General features: G+C 39.1%; 1 protein-coding gene across 1 annotated transcript; it reads left to right on the forward strand.

Moving 5' to 3' along the window:
• The first annotated feature begins 4,379 nt into the window (after nt 1-4,379).
• CPO (carboxypeptidase O) lies at nt 4,380-17,429 on the forward strand. The gene is given in 8 exon segments (XM_027590652.1): nt 4,380-4,417; nt 5,558-5,678; nt 6,601-6,705; nt 7,573-7,682; nt 9,043-9,138; nt 10,273-10,456; nt 16,105-16,189; nt 17,027-17,429. Coding segments are annotated over 8 exon segments (1,002 nt in total). The 3' UTR covers nt 17,290-17,429.
• The last annotated feature ends 848 nt before the right edge of the window (nt 17,430-18,277 follow it).

Consider the following 18,277-nt stretch of genomic DNA (forward strand, 5'->3'; position numbering starts at 1 on the left):
AGCAGTATGAACCAAATGCCTTGAAAATACTCATCCTCCTTGACCTACTAATTCTTCTTCTTGGAATGTAGCTCAAGGAAATAATCAGAAATGAGCACAAAGACTTAGGCAAAAAGTCATTAACTCCAGAATTATTTACAATAGCAAAAAACCAAAAGGGGAAATAGATTTAATATCCAGCATAGATGACAATATTTAAATAAATGATGCTATGTAATATACATCTACTGTCAAATATTATGCAGTTATTAAAAATAATATTTATAAAAAGTTTTCATTGGTCTGAGGAAATGCTTCCGGTAGAATATTATGCAATACAAAAGAGTGAATACAAAATTATATATAGATATAATCTGCACTGTGTTTAAGAAAAAAATATGCACAGATAAAAGACTGATGAGAAATATGCCAAAATATCAAGAATGAACTCAGGGAGGTGGGATTATTGAAGATTATTCCTTCCTTCTCTTTTCTGTTTTTCTCCTCTCTGTACTTTCTAAATTTTCCACGATAAGTGTATGCTAATTTTGTAAGAAGAATAAAAAAAGTTTGAAAATACATTACTGTCATGAAATATTCATATAACTGTATCCTTACTAAGTATTGAAAATACAAAATTCGCCTCAGTATTCATTAGATTCTTGCCTCTTTATACATTCCAGTCAAAATTTCACTAGACAATCTTAGATCTATAGTATTTATTAATAATGTACCCAAAGGATCATTTTCTCTGTTAAACGTTTTATGAATTCCTATTCAAAAAGAATACACAAAGTACAATAATCTTTTCGTTTGATTGGTGAGATGAGACTGGTGATAATTTGGGGGATTAGCCAGCTTTTCCTCCCTCTCTGCATGCATTATGCATTACCCAAGAAATTGCCTAGAAACAAGGAATTGCCTTTTCTAAGTATATGGTTTAAACATTGCTTGAACTAAGTATTTGGGTTTCTGGAGTTTAAGTATTGTGTTTAATCTCATGTAAAATGATAAGCAATTTTAATAGCAGAGGTTTTCACTCAGATCCCATACAGCTTTTTGTGTTTTTTTGGCATATTTTGTGGACCTATTCATTCAATGCTGGGCTTAGGAGGCAAGGCACTCACACATTTAACAGACATTAGCTGGGGAAAAACCGAATGTTGGTTCTTGGTGGTATCCAGTTACCTTTAATTTCTTCCATTCTATATTGTGGAATTGCCAGGGAATACCAACCCAACTGAAACAGGAATTCACTGGGACCAGCCCTGCTTTGTGTGTACTCACTTTCCTACCCCACTGAGTAGATAACTATGATAAATAAAGACCCAAACATTTGCTGAACTGTATGAAGGATGGAACAAGGTTGCTCTGAACATCACCATCTCTGATTATCTCATTTCTGGGCAGGACTGGACAGGCAGGATAGCCAGTGTGGGGAAGGATGAAGGGAGGGCTGAAAAGATATCCTTCTCAGTTACTTTATTTCTTCTGCTTTCTCTTTTCTGAAAAAACACTGAAATTGTTTTCTAGTGATTTTATAATGCTGATACTTATTTTCTTTCTTCGTAGTCCAAACCAGAGCGAGACAATTTTTTAAATGGGCTAATAAATATTTTATGCTGATTCTCTAGGGTATAATAAAAGCATAATTTAACCTATGTAACAAAATCTTCAGAACAAAACAACAACCTGGAATAATTTCCCTTAAAGATTTTTGTCAGGGTTAAATAAGTGTGTATATATCAAGTTCTTTGAACAGTGCTGGCATGCATAATTACTAGGACAACACTGGTTTTTATCATTGACTATGCTTGAGTTAGGAATTCTCTATCCCTTGTCTTCAATACACTTAGTGTACCATTTAATTGGTAGTCAATCAGGCAATTTTCTTATCAGACTTCATGCCTTATTATTTAATGGCTGAGTTATTTTGCTTTTCATGTATTTATGTCTAGTCCCTTAAGTAGATTTTAAGGTCTGTAAGAAAGAAATCTACTTTTCTACTACTATTATATATTATTGATTTTGTATACAGTAACAAGAGTACCAACCCCTTGGGTTGTTGATTGGGTTAAATAAGACGATAATATAAATGCTTTTGTCAGTGCCTAGCATATAGTGCTCAGTAAATGTTAACTGGTAATAATATACATATATTTCCTGATTATTTAATAAAGACATGAACCGTGCTCCTGATTGAATTTTTATTAATTTAAACACACCAATGGTTGTACATATTTGCTTTATAAAAACCAGCCTCAATATATTGCTTCCACCAGTACATATATTTTATATTAGACTTGCTCACTCTGAATGAAGCACTCTTGCTTATTTAAGAAAAAAATCAAATGAATGCTAAGTATTAGAAACAAAACCCTGAATAACATGGAGAAACATATTGCTTCTCAACTATTATAATTTTAATTACATTTGTTTCTTTTAATCTCCTTCTAAAATTCATTTTCATTATTTTAACTGATTATTTAGACTATCCTATCCCATGAAATTTTCATTTGAACAAGGTAAATAGGTAAAATTCATTCAGTAGTGTAATAAAACATTTACAATTTTGAGGGTGAAGAACTTATTAAATCGAGAATAACAATTCTTATTAATATTAGCTATTCTTATAAATATTAGTAACAATTAAAAATAACAAATAGTTCCAAGTTTAAAGTCATAGAATTGTGTAGGGAAATTGATTTCTATTACAGTGGGTAATTGTGGTATATGTGCTAAATGAACCAGGTTAAAAAATTGAAATTTAGTCAATCCAGTAACTGGATTTCATATTTGATAATCAACTCATGTAATCCATCACAACAATAGGCACAAAATAAAAAATCACGTGATACAGAATCAATGGATACAGCAAAAGCATTTGACAAACACCAACACCCATTTGTGATAAAAACTCAGTTAATTAGGAATAGAGGGGAACTTGCCCAACATCATAAAGAGTAACCACAAAATATCTACAGTAACATCATACTTAATGGTGAAAAACTAGAAACATTCCTGCTAAGATCAGAAACAAGGCAAGGATGTCCACTCTCACAACTGCTTTTGAACATTGCCCTGGAAGCTTTAGCTAATACCATCAGACAAATAATGGAGATAGAAGGTATACAGATTGGGAAGGAAGAAATAAAACTGTCTATGTTCACTGAGGACATGACCATCTATGTAGAAAATCTGAAAGAATTGACCAATAAAACCTCCTGGAATTAATAAGTAATTATACCAAGGTTGTAGGACACAAGGTTAATGTACAAAAGTCAATTGCTTTTCTATATACTAGTGATGAGCAAGATAAATTTTCCATTAATAACATATTACTATTTATATTATCACCCCCAAAATAAAATACTTGGGTATAAATCTAAGAAAATATGTATAAGATCTATATGAGAAAAGCTATAAAACTTTACTGAAAGACATCAAAGGAGAACTAAATAAATGGAGAGATGTTCCATATAAATATATAGGAAGACCCAATATTGTTAAAAGGTCAATTCTTCCCAACTTGATCTATAGATTCAATGCAATCCCAAATCAGAATCCCAGCAAGTTATTTTGTGGATACTGACAAACTGGTTCTGAAGTTTATATGGAAAGGCAAATGACTAAGAATAGCCAACATAATATTGAAGAAGAACAAAGTTGTAGGACTGACACCACCTGACTTTAAGACTTATAAAGCTACAGTAATCAAGACGATGTGGTACTGATGAAAGAAGAGACAAATAGATCAATGGAACAGAATAGAATGCCCAGAAATAGACCCACATGAATATAATTAATTGATTTTTGACAAAAGAACAAAGATGACACTGTAGAGTAAATTTGAGTTTTCAACAAATGGTACAAGAACAACTGGACATACACATGCCAAAAAAAAAAAAAAGTGAATCTAGACACAGATCTTGTACCCTTCATAGAAATGAACTCAAATTAGATTATAGACCTAAATGTAAAATGCAAAACTAAAAAACTCCTAGAAGATAATATAGGAGAAAACGTGACTTTTTAAATACAACACCACAAACACAATCAATGAAAGAAATAATTAATAGCTTGGATTTCATTAAAATTAAAAACCTCTTCCTCTGCAAGAGACGATGTCAAGAGGATGAGAAGACAAGCCAAAAACTGGGAGAAAATATTTGCAAAAGATACATCTGATGAAGGACTGTTGTTTAAAATAAACAAAGAACTCTTAAAATTCAATAATAAGAAAATGAACAACTTGAGTCAAAAATGGGCAAACCGCCAGAACATACACCTCACCAACAAAGACATACCAATGTCAAATATGCCTGCAAAAAATATTCAACATCATATGTTATTAGGAAACTGCAAGTGAAAACAATGAGATACCACTACACACTATTAGAATGGCCCAAAATCAGAACAGTGACAACACCAAATGCGGGTAAGGAAGTGGAGCAACAGGAACTCTCATACATTGCTGGTGGGAATACAGAATGGTCCAGCCACTTTGGAAGGCAGTTTCTTGGAAGCTGGTTTCTTACAAAACCAAACATACTCTTACTACATGACCCAGTAATCAGGTTTCTTGGCATCTACCCAAATGAACTGGCAACTTATGCTCACACAAAGCCCTGCACAAAGATGTTTATAGTATCTTTATTTATAATTGCCAATTAAACAATTAAGAAAGATGCCCTTTAGTAAGTGAATGGATAAATAAACTGTGGTGCTTCCAGATAATGAAATATTATACAACTCTAAAAAGAAATGAGCTATTAAGCCATGAAAAGACATGGAGAGAAGTTAAATGCATGTTACTAAGGAAAGAAGCCAATCTGAAAGGCTACAGACTGTATGATTCCAGGTACATGACATTCGGGGAAGGGCAAAACAATGGAGACAATAAAAATATCAGTGGTTGCCAGTGGTTGGGGAGGGCAGGGATGAACAGGCAGCGCACAGAGGATTTTTAGGACAGTGAGACTGTGCTCTATGATACTACAATGGTAGATGCATATTATCATACATTTGTTTAAACCCATAGAATGTGCAACACGAAGAGTGAACCCTAATGTAAACTATGAACTTTGGGAAATAAAAATGTGTCTGTCAATGTAGGTTCATTGAATCTAACAAATGTTCCATTGTGGTGTGGGATTATTAATAGTGGAAGAGGATGTGTGTAGGGGGAACATTATATATATATATATAGGGATCCAAAAGGATCCCCTCAAATCAGCCTGACCTGAAACTGCTGGCATGATTGGGTACCACATGGAAGTCTAGAGGTATGTGGCCATTTGAAGGATATGATGTTTCTGAAGTGTTATCAGTGGATTATTGAATCTACTAATGCTCAATAACCTATTTGTCAAGTTCAATAGGTGTTCAAAGATTGGGTGGCATGGTTGATCTTTACAGAAAATGGGAGGGGGTCAGCACAGTTCATTGGTTTAGTCTTGTAGTTTGTTTAGCACACAGTTGTAATGTAGAGCGAATAGTCCAGAGTTCAGTATCTTAATGAGAGAAGCAGTTATCTTAATTAGAGGCAAGCAAACAATTTTCTTATTGATATCCACAGTCCTCCCTGGCTGTTTCAGATCTATCAGTGAATGATTCAGATAAGTGAGAAGTACACAGGAGTGGTGACACAGCATTTCCTCAGAATGACCTATGAGATCCGGTCCATGTATTATTTGAAGGTGAGTGAAAAGGCTGGAAATTACCTTAATTACTTAGTTCATTGCCCTCTTACAACTTATTGTGGACATGTTAATTTACAAAGCACATTCCCAATTTTGAGAGTTATCTAGAACTACAAAAAAATCTATTGGCTCTGAAATTGAATTTACCCAGGAGTTGAGTGAATGATTGGCTAATATGTTAAGCATGGGGCGCCTACCTACCTGATTTTGGATAGGCTGTCAAATTCAGAGCTGAGTCAGCCAAAAAAGATATCTAGATATCCTCTGCCTGGGGCATATTTTAAAGAGTAGAATTGGTATATAATAAGGAAGCAATAAAGAAAAATATATAATCAAATACATGTACTCATAAAAAGGGTAATTGTAAGAGGGAATGAAGATAAAAAGTGGTTTAGGAAATATGCTGGCTGGATTAGGAAAATGGGTGAGGCTCTAGGGAAAAAGCCCCTTGAATATGATGGATCCAGTCTTGTCTTTATCCCAATTTGTAAATTTCTCACTGATAAGAATGTAGAGCCTTCATCAGCCCAGCTCCCAGTGGCTTTCAATGAACAGCTCGAGTCTAGGCCATTTACATTCAAAACAGACGTGACTGTGACAAACTTGAGAGGGTTCACGACCTCTTCTCCATCAAAGAGAATCCACACTTGCCAGGTTAATTCCTACCTGGCCCACCCCTCTGAAAGAGGAGGGGATCTTTCTTGCTGGAGTGAGGCTAAACTGAGGCACAAGAACGGCACAGGGAGAAAGGAAAGAAGACTGGGTTGACCAGAAGTGGATAGTGGTGGGTGTCTTTCCCATCATCCCTGCCTCATGCTTGGAATCACAGAGTGGAGGAAGAAAGGGACCTGATAACTTTGCACAGCAGCTTATGATTATAAGCAATTGTTCGGTAATAGAGCACGGATGTCCCCTCCAGATCAGCCAACCATCCAATAACCCCAAGAAGATCATCTGGATGGACTGTGGAATTCATGCCAGGGAATGGATTGCCCCAGCTTTTTGCCAATGGTTTGTGAAAGAAGTAAGTGTCTTTAGCTTTCTTATAATGGTTAATTGCCCAACAAAATACCTGTCACATCTTAGCTATTTAGAAAGCTTGCTTCTTTCTCAGGTAGGCAATGCAGCTCCCTACTGAGTTACTCCTTCACCCCTAGGGAAATGGAATTTATAAGTAGCTTCACTGAAAACTGAGTTAGGTATTATGATCTCCACAATAATTTGTACTGGAAGGTAAACCACATATCTAAGCGAAAAAGACAATACATTGTGGAAGTCAGAGATGGGTAAAGCCTGGTGCTGCCTTTTTCAGAGAGTCTTGAGCAAATTTTCTAACACCAGGACCGACCCCTAGTTTTTCACCTGCAGAAGGAGCTTGGAATGGCCTCTTTAGGGCATCTATAGTGCAGATGAAGAGATTTAGCATGTGGAAAATACCTAGCTTCAGTGAATTGTTACGTATTAGCTATACCCTATAAAATAATTTTTGTGTCAGTCTTTTCAGAAACCAGAACAGAAAGAAGCCCACAAGGAGAAGTTCTCCAAGTGTGGTGCCTAGACCAATAGCATCAACATAACTGGGAACTTGTGAGAAATGCAAATTCTGGGGCTTTACCTCACCACCTTAGACCTAGTGAATTAAGGGAAGAGGGTGGGATGGGGGAGGAAAGCCAGGCAGTCATAGTTTTACAAGCCCTCCAGGTGATTCTGATGGAAAATAAAGCTTGAGAATCACTACCATAACAAATAGGACAACTGAAGCAGGGTTGGAGGGCAGGAGAGTAGAGGTTCCATGTGCAATCACCTCTTATAATTATGTTGAAATTGTTAGAAAATTGAAAAAAGACCTCTTCCCGGGAGCATTTCAAATGTTTCTCTCTTAAATTTTCAGATTCTACAAAACTATAAAGATAACCCAAGGATAGGAAGGTTCCTTAGAAACCTGGACTTCTACGTGCTTCCCGTTCTTAATGTAGATGGTTATATCTATACTTGGACAACTGAGTACATCGAGCGTGGTTCTGGGATGAATCCGTGAATTAGATCTTGACTCCAGTTCATTTTTCTGACCTTAGTCATTGTAGTGACAGAAATGTTTTGGGGCCATGTAAAGGAAGAAACCCCATTTGGGATAAAAATCAACTCAGTATTGTTAAGCCAACAATCTACATCAAGTTTAGGATGGAGAAAGTGGGGGCCTTGTTAGAGTTGAAATCCAGCACATGTTTTTATGCTTGTTTGTTTCTTTGTTTTTTGACATGTTCCCAGTTTTTCAGCCAGATTTAACTTTTCTCCAAGTCCACCTCCTTCAAGTTTGTGGACTGCCTGTCAGATTGGTATAAAGTTCATATACTACCTTGTAACCATCCAGTTTTGAAGCATGAGGGGCACAAATGATGTATAAATTCTAACCCAACTTTCATTTTCCACTGTGATCATTCACAAAGGGGGCAAACATCTCATAAAGTTTTTAGTTAAGGGAAAACTTCCTCTTGGGGCAACTGGGTGGCTCAGTGGGTTAAGCATCTGCCTTCAGCCCAGGTCATGATCCCAGGGTCCTGGGATCAAGTCCCGCACATCAGGCTCCCTGCTCAGCGGGTTGCCTATTCCTCCCTCTCCCTCTGTACCTCCCCCACTCTTGTTCGCGTGCCTTGTTTGCATGCTCTCTCTCTCAAATAAATAAACAAACAAACAAATCTTAAAGAAAAAAAAAGAAAACTTCCTCTTTAAAATGTTTCAAAAGCAGATCACTCCACAAACAAGAACCCGTTTCTAGAGAATATCCGTTCCTCCCTTTTCCCCTTTGCTCCCCCAAAAGCGGTTCCTGGGACCCCTTTTCCTGCAGCAGCCTTTCAGCCTGGGTGTAAATCAAATTCTTCCCTCCAAGCTTGTCTGGAGAAACTTGTCTTTATGCTCATCTCCACTCATCAGTCTTCTGCTTCCAGAAATGTGCAGAGACCATCACTGATACACCTGGAACAGCCTTTTTCCATCTGCCAAGCTATTTACCTTTCATCCTTTATCACTTGGACATAAAATATGACTCTCTGAAGCTTTCCCTGATTAAGCAGATCACGTCCACCAGGCACTGCTAATCTGCTCCTGAGGAAAAAGCCATACTCCCTCCAATTTGATGGTGTACATGTAGGTACGCTTGGGTTGGACAGATGTTCCTGTTATTGGGTGTTGCTGGCCCATCTGTGAGACTAAAAATTATAGGCACAAGCTTTGTTATGTTAAAGGCAAGTTTTCCCAGACAATCCTAGGGACTATTTTTTATGTTCCAGGGCCACCCACTCATCCCCAACACTGTGATTTATGAGACCCTAGAACAGCACCTTTTCTATGTTCCTCTGTTACAGGATCGGCTTTGGAGGAAATCCCATTCATACCATAATAATGGCACATGTTTTGGGACAGATCTCAATCGAAATTTCAATGTGGCCTGGTGTAGTAAGTACATGTTTAGTTGATGACTTGATGAGCAAAGAATGGAAAAGAGAAGCTAGGATGGAGGTGAATTACTAGAGATAAAACTTTCAAAAATAAACATCTAATTTTGCACAGTTCCCTGGACTTCTTGACCAGTGTTTTCACCCTAAGGGATGACATTATCTATGTAGGAAGAACCAGCAGCACTCCAGTGCAGGACTCTTTTCAAGTGGGATTGGCTAAATGAGGGCAAAGAAGACCTAGATCAAAGTGAATATGTTTGAAATCTATCACTTTATTTTTAAATATATGAATTTTCATAAAGAAAAGAAAAAATCAGAGAATTATCCTTGCAGATTATTTTTATAGCGGGAAGGCAGAGTAAATAAGGCAAACATTTCCTTCTCCTTAAGGCATGTTCATGTTTCTGAATTTCAACACGTCCAGTGAATCAGAAGCAAATAAGGAGGTAGAAATGGTTAAGAGCAATCTGGTTAAAAACCAGATGGCAAGGGTTAAAATTGAGACTCGGCTGCTGTGTGGTCTTGGAAAAATCTCTTCATCTTTCTGCTTTAGGTTTCTCTTATTTAAAATGTGGGCCGTAGTCCTACCATCCAATCAGTAGGTAGTTGTGGGGATTTGATGAGTTGCCACAGAGGAGGGGCTGACCACCATGCCCAGTGGGTACAAGGTGCTCAGCTGCTGGTCCTTATTATCATCACTGAGGAGAACAGACTATGGTGTCCTTGCAAAATAGCTCTACTGAGATGGAAACCAGTAAGACAGTGAGGGAGACAGCCTGACCTAGGAACCCAAGAACTGGTTCCCAAACATCTATTTCAGGGCCCACCACAGGTTTAAGTAAAAGATGACTGAAAATGCCATTTCGTTTTGCGTCTTCCTTTGTAGGCCATGGAAGCACGGAGGTTGTCTCCAAATCTGAATGTCAGCCCTCCTGCCTTTCTGAGTTCCTCCTTGAATGACTACCCTCGCTCACTGATTTAACCTGAACTAACTTAGACAAGCCAGGGCAAGCCCCGATTCCACCCATAGGTTGCCCTGAGCAAGGGGGACTCCTTGCCCTCAGTCCATTCTAAACTGGTATCATGTTGACTTCTTCATGGTTTTCTGTATATTCCAGGTATTGGTGCCTCTAAAGCTGTCACGATTTAACATTCTGTGGGACAGGACCAGCCTCGGAGCCAGAGACTAAGGCTGTTTCCAGCTTTGTAGAGAGCAAGAAGGAGAGCATTGTGTGCTTCCTGACCATGCACTCTTACGGGCAGCTCATTCTCATGCCTTATGGCTACACTAAAAATGAGTCCAGTAACCATGAGGAACTGGTAAGACCATAGCACCAGAGTCTTTACAAAAGCCCCCGTGGGACCCTGGCTTTCCTTTCTCTGGTTTCCATTTTCAAGATTTTGGCTCCAGCCCTGCTTTTGTTCTCTCTGCTCTTCCTTATTTTTTTTCTTCTGCTTTTTACACCTTGCCAGACGCCTGCTGGGAAGGCTTCAGGTTAAATGCCGCTTTACCTACATTAATTAACTACCTGTTTCGTAAAGTGTCAAGTTGGGAGACATCTTAGGTATTCGTCTATAATATAAATGAGACGATTATGTTAATAATCTGCAGGAATGTGCTTTCATTTCTGTAAATTCTCTTGAAGCTCCGTTCAGCAATTATAGCTTTTGAACCGTGCTTTAAAGAACTTGCCAGCAGTTAGTGGAATATGGCATATCTAAAATAACATGGCTAAATAATATCTGCTCTCTTCTCTGCTAAACGCAAGGCTTTATTTTCTTCTATACTCCGCTTCTAGTATTTGCTTAGGGATATGTGTAAGGAGAAGTGCCAGTGAAGTCCAAGCCGGTGCAGGGAAGGTGCCCTTTGCTACATCCGGGTCCTCTGAAGCTGTGCTTACCCAAGCACCAGGCACAACTGCTGAGTAGGACCGGTCTCTTTGCCCTTTCGTGCACCTGAGGACAGCGGACACAAATCAAAGGGAGGGCAAATTTAGAATTGTTGTAATATTTGTTATCTTAAAAAAAAACACATTATTTTTTTCTACGTTTAGTCACGGCAAAATTCGCAAAACCTAAAATTTACCATCTTCACCATTTTTAAGTGGACAGTTCAGTAGTGTTACGTATGTTCACATTATTGTGCAACTGATCTCCAAAACTCTTTCATCTTGCACAGTGGGCAATCTGTACCCATTAAAAACAACTCCCGGTCCCCGTGTTTCTGTAGACCACCCTTCTACTTTCATTTTCTGTGAGTTTGACTGCTCTGGATGCCTCGTACAAGTGGAATCACACAGTATCTGTCTTTTTGTGACCAGCTTATTTCATTTAGCATAATGTCCTCAAGGTTTATCTATGTTGTATCATGTGTCAGAATTTCCTTCCTTTTTATGGCTTAATAATATACCATCATATATATGTATCACATTTTCTTTATCCATTCATCTGTCAGTGAGTATTTGAATTGTGTCCACCTTTGGGCTACTGCAGATAATGCTTCTAAGAACATAGATATACAAAGATCTCTTTGAGATCCCACTTTCAACTTTGGGGGTATATAACCAGAAGTAGAGTTGAAGAATCATATGACAGTTCTGTTTTTAATTTTTGGAGGAACAATCATACTGTTTTCCATAGTGGCTGCTCCATTTTCTATTCCGACTAACAGTGCACAAGGGTTCCAATTTCCCCGACGTACTCATCAACACTTGTTAGTCTCTGCTCATCTTTTTTATTTTTTAGAACAAACCCCTCATTATCAACAGATGCTGGGATGGATGGAGGCTAAGCTCAGTCTGGTCTTGAGGTCACAGAGGCTTGGGAACCCAATGGTTCTCTTACCTGTCCTGCCCCTCTCCCACTGGAGCATGACCCAGAGAACACATGTCTGGGCATAAAAAGAAAAACCATTACCGATCTTTGCTGAAGGAAGCTCTTCCCCCCAACAACCAAGAATATCCAGTAGTACTTCGATACCTTTCTCACAGTGTTTTTGGACATTTGTACTATGTGATCATTTTGCAGGATGCGGCAATAACTAACATTTGCTTAGCACTTTGCAATTTACAAAGGGATTTTAGGACCATTATCTCATCTGACCCGATGACAATATAATAAGCTCACTTTGAAGATGTGGAAATTGAGACCTTGAGTTAACAATAGACAGTGATTGGTAGAACCCAGGTTAGAACTCATGTCTTCAGACTCCAGAGGATACATTCATTCAGCCTCCTCATACTGCCTCTCTGCTCAGAAAGGGCATGCGACTTCTAGGAGCTCCTTTTAACTTTGATGACCAGATCACTGTGTCCTATTTTCTCCTATTCCTGAGCTCTAGAAATTTCATTTCTTCAGTAAAGGAAACTGCAGAAACAGAGATTTCAGTTGAGAAGCCCAGAACTTGTTTTATCTCCCAGTTCCTGTGGTATTTGTTGTAGATGTCTGCTTTCTGCTCAAAGGGATCTGTGACAAACACGTATGAACCACCAAAGGTAGGCCACTATAGATCTTTAATGGAATAGGCCCTCCACCAGCAGAAAAAAGCAGACTGTAACCCCTGGTTTTTTTTTTAGGGAATTCTGTTCCCTTCTTGGCTCAGGAAAACAGATACTATATGACCATTTTGCAAAGTTTGTATTCAAATGTGAGAGGGTCTTGTGCTGTTGGTTCTCTGGTTAGAGCCCTCTGGCCACAGACTAGAGGAGGCAAACTGTCAGGAGAGACCTATGGCACTGACATCGCCATGGCTGGAAGTTTAGGGTTAGGTGGGAATTACCGAGAACGCTTTAGTACCATATGCAGAAATGGGCACATCAAATTGAGAAAGGGCACTTCCATTCTGTATCTCTTACAGTCTCAGGTGCTAAAGAGTTAGCATAAACATTCATCTCTAAGACTTGTCAGTAAAAAGACAATGTGAAAATTTTGCCACCTGTGTCAACCTCATTGAAGCTAGCTAGCAGTGGTTTTAGGTTCTTATGAGTAAGCTTTGATAGAGTGCACAAAGACACAGAATCAAGCCAACTGTTGAAGGAGATCTCCATTTTTGGTACTATTTACAACTACCAGAGACTAGTAATTAATCTCTATATATTTACAAAACCAAAAATTTGTAGAAATCATGATAAATATTATACTGCATGATAGACAACTTGGCAATCACTATGTAGGGGAAACATAACTATATATAGCCATGTTCTAAATTGCTCTGGAAATTAGAATAGCTATAAAAATTCTAATGTTTTAAATGCTGACATTCTTTCCATTTGAACTCTTCCCATATCAACTTCTAGCTCTCATCCCAAGCTCCTTCCTCCCACACACATGCCAGGGCCTTCATCAACCTTTTTGTGTGCCTCCCTGTGAATATATGCCTATAGGAAACTCTCTGGGAGTTATTAAGGAGGCTTGAGGTCTTTAGAAATGTAAATTATGTACTACTGGCAAAGGGATTTTTACTGTTTTGACTAACGTTCCTTTGGGCTGAGAAGAAGGTCAGCAGAGAAATTGGCTCCCTATGGCCGTGTGGTATATTGTCAAAAGGAGAGGGAAGAATAATCAGGAGGTCCACCCTTAAGGATAGAAGTCAGAGTCTTCAGATTTTATTTCCTCTTCTTGGAAAGAACCAAGTCTACAAGCTAGGGTCACAACTGTATACTTCTCATAAACCTTATACTTCCTACTCCTATCGACTTCTCCATAGTAAGAAGAAGAAAGTAGGAAGACTGTTCCCAACCCACAGGATGTGAGGGAAAGGAATTACATAGGATAAAATAAGTAAAGGTTGGCAATCAGAAAAAAGAAATCGTTGTCTGGGGTGAACTGCAGACAAGAAAAAAATGCAAGAGTCATTTGGAAGGAAAATGTAGCCTGGAGCTGATGCATATAACCCAAATAAAAGTTAAGGTCCCACGTGGACCAGTTAGCATGGAGTTTCATTCAGAGAAATGCAGAAACATATGGGAATTAAAAATAATTAAAGGCAATTCATGTCTCTACCAGACTTTGAAAGAACTTCAAAAGGGAGTGTAGCTGGTAAATCATAGCAACTCTTTCCCCCTCCCCACCTCATGCTCTTCATTTCACTCACAGATAGCAATTACCCTGATCCTTTCTCTTCACCCGTCATTTTTATTTTCTTAGCAGAATTTATCTCTCCAGAAATCTTTATTCTGACTCTCTTCCCCTTCTTATTTTCTCTTCTATCTACAAAAACAGCTCTTGTACCTCTTTGCAGTGTAAATGATTCAAACCAGCTTTATTTCATGCACTTCTCAAGCCCTTCTTACCAATCATGTCATTCTGGTCAATGAGCCCAGGAACTAAGCCGGACTTAGAATCCTTTTTTTAGGAAGAGAGAGGTGACTGGCCCAAGACAGAATTCTCAGTAGTGAGTAAAGAGGAGGCAAAGCTCTTGAAAATATGTTCAGTTGAATGTTTTTTTCTTTTACCTTTGCCACACACAGAAAGTCCCAAGTGCCCTGAGAATGCTGCTCATAGCTGCTGTATATGACCTACCACCACTTACTCCCTTTTCTACTCTTCCTTTTGAACTTCACCATGCCTATCCCTTCTCTGCCCAAGCACCGCTCTGTCATACCCCAGGATTCAGCTGGACAATGAAGGACAATGCAGAACAATGCAGGACCAAGAAGGTTTAAAGTTAGACTCATCACTAGTCAGAAGTCAGAGGAGCTGATGCACCTGCAAAAGCAGTCAGGCTGCCCTAAGGGGTAAAGAAAGCAAAGGTGGATCACAGTCCAGACAGGGAGTGGTCAAGGGGATTTTGGTGGTGTTTGTGTGAAATTTAAGGGGAGGTATTAGGGAGTCTGGGCTGGGGAAAACTTAGAGAAGACTATTGAAAGATTGTTGAAGAAATTTATCAGAAGGTTAATAAACACAGCCAATACACTTGGATCTCTCAGTGTTAGTGGCTCTGATCTCAGGAAAAGGTTTGCAGAGAGCAAGGCTAAGACATTAGAAATCATTCAGTTCTGAGAGATTTCCAGTGTAGTCAGGTGACATGGTGGTAGGTGTGGGGAGGGGTGTAGCTTCTAGCTCTGAAATTCTATAAGCCTATAAGAGATAAGTATCAAATACCTATAAGGAAAAATAAGAAGGGAATTATAAGAGAAGTATGAACAAAGGGCCACGTGGAGGGGGAAGTAGGGAGAGAGAGGATTTAGTTGGGGTGATGAGGAAAGGTCCCATGGAAGAGTCAGCATTTGAAGTCTTTTGAGGTTGGGTAGAATTTCAACAGGCAGAGAAAAGAGGTAAGGCATGCCAGGTGGACGGAATATCCAGAGAAAAGGTAGAGAGTCTGAAGAAATGGGCATGTCTGGGGAACAGTGGGAAAACTTGAGGGTGACTATCATCTAAGGTAGGATGTAAAGAATATGGTGTGGGAAAGGTGGGCTAGGGCCACATCGTAAAGGATCTCAAATGTGAAACTGAGAAGCTTATGATTAATTCGGTGGGCAATTAAGAATAAGGCTTTTCAGCAGGATCATGATCATAGTTCTATTCTACCGAAGTTCACCTGGAATCCAAAGGAGATCGACTGAGATAAGGATTGGTGAGAGGAAGAGAAATTTACTAGAAGATGACAATAGTCCATTTCAGAGGTAATGAGACTAAAATAGGGTGATGGTGCTGGAAATGCAACTTGGTGACCATTTGAAAGAAGGAGAGTCAAAGGTGACTGCAGGATTTTACATGTGTTTGGGGGAGCAGATCAGTCAGAAATATGGAAACCAGAACAGCTTTATTAGTGGGGGAATGATGAAATTGGGTGTGAGTGTGTTGAGTCTGAAGTACCAGAAGGCTACCTAGGTATAGAGGTCCAATGGGAAGTTAGAAAGATGGTCTGGAACTCTGGAGATGGATTTGGACAAAATCCCCAACCCTCTGGATTGTTGGATTTATTTTTAACACCAGATATCTGTCTCTGCATTTCCCACCTACAGATCCAAGTTGGACAGAAGGCAGCAAATGCATTGAAAAAAAAGCATGGAACCAATTATAGAGTTGGATCGAGTGCAGATATTTTATGTAAGTAGCTTTTTTTTGCCTCTTCAATAGTATCTAAGGCACAAAAGAAGCCAGTGGACTTTGGGGAGTGGGGTAGGCAGGAGAGGGATGGAAGAGCTCCTGGGTTCAACAGGAAGTTGTACAAATCAAAATGACCAAGGATAAAAGGGAGTCTGTACAAATATAGAATTATGCTCTCTAGGGATAAGGTGTGAGCTAAAAGAAAAAAAAAATTAATACACTGGCTCAGACCAGAACTCCCTCTGGCTTCAGTTAAAAAGAGCTGGCAAGTGAGAAAGTATAGGAGTTAACAGGAAGGATGTTTTCCCGTGATCCTTGGTCAGTTGATTCAGTTCTCAGAGGACCTATCAGTCTGAGAAAGCAAAGCAGGTGGGGCCTGGAGAAAGGATCCAACACAGAAAAGAATTTAGTTAAAAGGACAGTGCACAGCTTTCCCCCATCCCCAGCCACCACCTCCTCCACCCGCCTGAGGACCACCTGGATAATATTTGCATAATATTTTCCTTGTTGCTCATTTTATTTCTGTTCCTTTATATGTCAGTTCACTTGCCTTGTAATAATAGGTTGTCTAATCTTTGATTCAGCGGAGAAACTTTACCCAAACTTCTGCTATATGCCAAGCATAATGCTAGGTATTCTGGGAGGTGGCGAGGGGAGACGGGCTAAATGAGACGTACTTCCAGCCCTACAGGGCATCATATCAGTGAGAGGGAGAATCCTTAATATGAAAAAGTTCACTCATGTTGCTGCATTGAACTTTTCATCCCTGAAATAGCCATAGAAACCTGCCCTTTCGCAGAATAATTTCTACCTCTGCCTTCATGCTTTTGTTTGTAGATACCACATCAGGGTCTTCAAGAGACTGGGCTCGGGACATTGAAATTCCCTTCTCATACACGTTTGAGCTGAGGGAAAATGGTACATATGGATTGGTTCTGCCAGCTGCGCAGATTCAGGCCACCTGTGAGGAGACCATGGAGGCTGTGCTCTCGGTCCTGGATGATGTCTGTGAGAAATACTGGGACTCAGAAGGTGCTGGGAAGGTGACACCGACTGCTGTGGTGCTGGGCCTGCTGGTCTCCTTCATGTCTGTTCTCTGAGTCTATCCTACCCAGGTCTGCTCAGCCCCGGTCATGAGAATGTGGCTGCAGGGAAGGTGTTTGTCTGAAAAAAGAGGAATCAAATAATTTAAAGATACTTTCCACTTCAATAAAGAGGAATCATGTTTGTATTTTCAGGTGTGTTTTGCTGGTAATCAATTGTTATTACTTTAAAAGAGTATACTATTAGTTACTGCTGCAACAATGCCACACTGAACCACTCTGACGTTCAGTGACTCATGAATCTATAGGTCAGCTGGGAAGTTCTGCTGATCTTGGCCATGCACATTTATGCATCTGTGGTCAGTTTCAGGGCAGCTACCCTGGGGCCTAGAGATGTTTTTTTCTCATCCACATATTTTGAAAAATTTGCTCATTATTTTGGAACCAGGTTCATGTTTAATTTTGTATTATTGAATTAGTAGCAGCATTCAGAAGATATTACATAATCTTTTTATATAGTCATTGCTGGCTTTATTTATTTAATATTGTATTTATTTATTTATTCGTAAATCCTTTTTCAGAATCTGCTAGGTATATTTTGCTAATCTCTGGGGTTACAGCGGTGAATAAGATAGACACGGCCCCTGTCCTCTTGGAATTTCTATTCCAGTGGGTGAGATTGGGGATGGTAGCTATAAATAATTAGAACGGACACACTGTTGCATACAGGGCCACTCTGGCTCAGGGGAGCCATAATAATCAAGAACACAAATAAATAAACTGAATATTGCAGCTTGTAACGGGTGCTATGAGAGAAATAAAGAGTAAGTAGAGAGGTAAGCAAGGGCCAGATTGTACATATACAAGAATATAGGCATTTAATTATGCTATCTTGTCTATTAAACTGCCAGTGCTCTTAAGGTAGTGTCTATGACTGTCATTTCCTATGTATCTCTATGTGACACCTTGAAATGGTGCTAAGCACTTGTCAGGCTTTGAACAAATGTTGTAGCTGTAACCAGCTGACAGAGCATCCTTGGGTGTT

This window comes from Zalophus californianus, chromosome 3 (genome assembly GCF_009762305.2).
Source record: "Zalophus californianus isolate mZalCal1 chromosome 3, mZalCal1.pri.v2, whole genome shotgun sequence".
NCBI lineage: Eukaryota > Metazoa > Chordata > Mammalia > Carnivora > Otariidae > Zalophus > Zalophus californianus.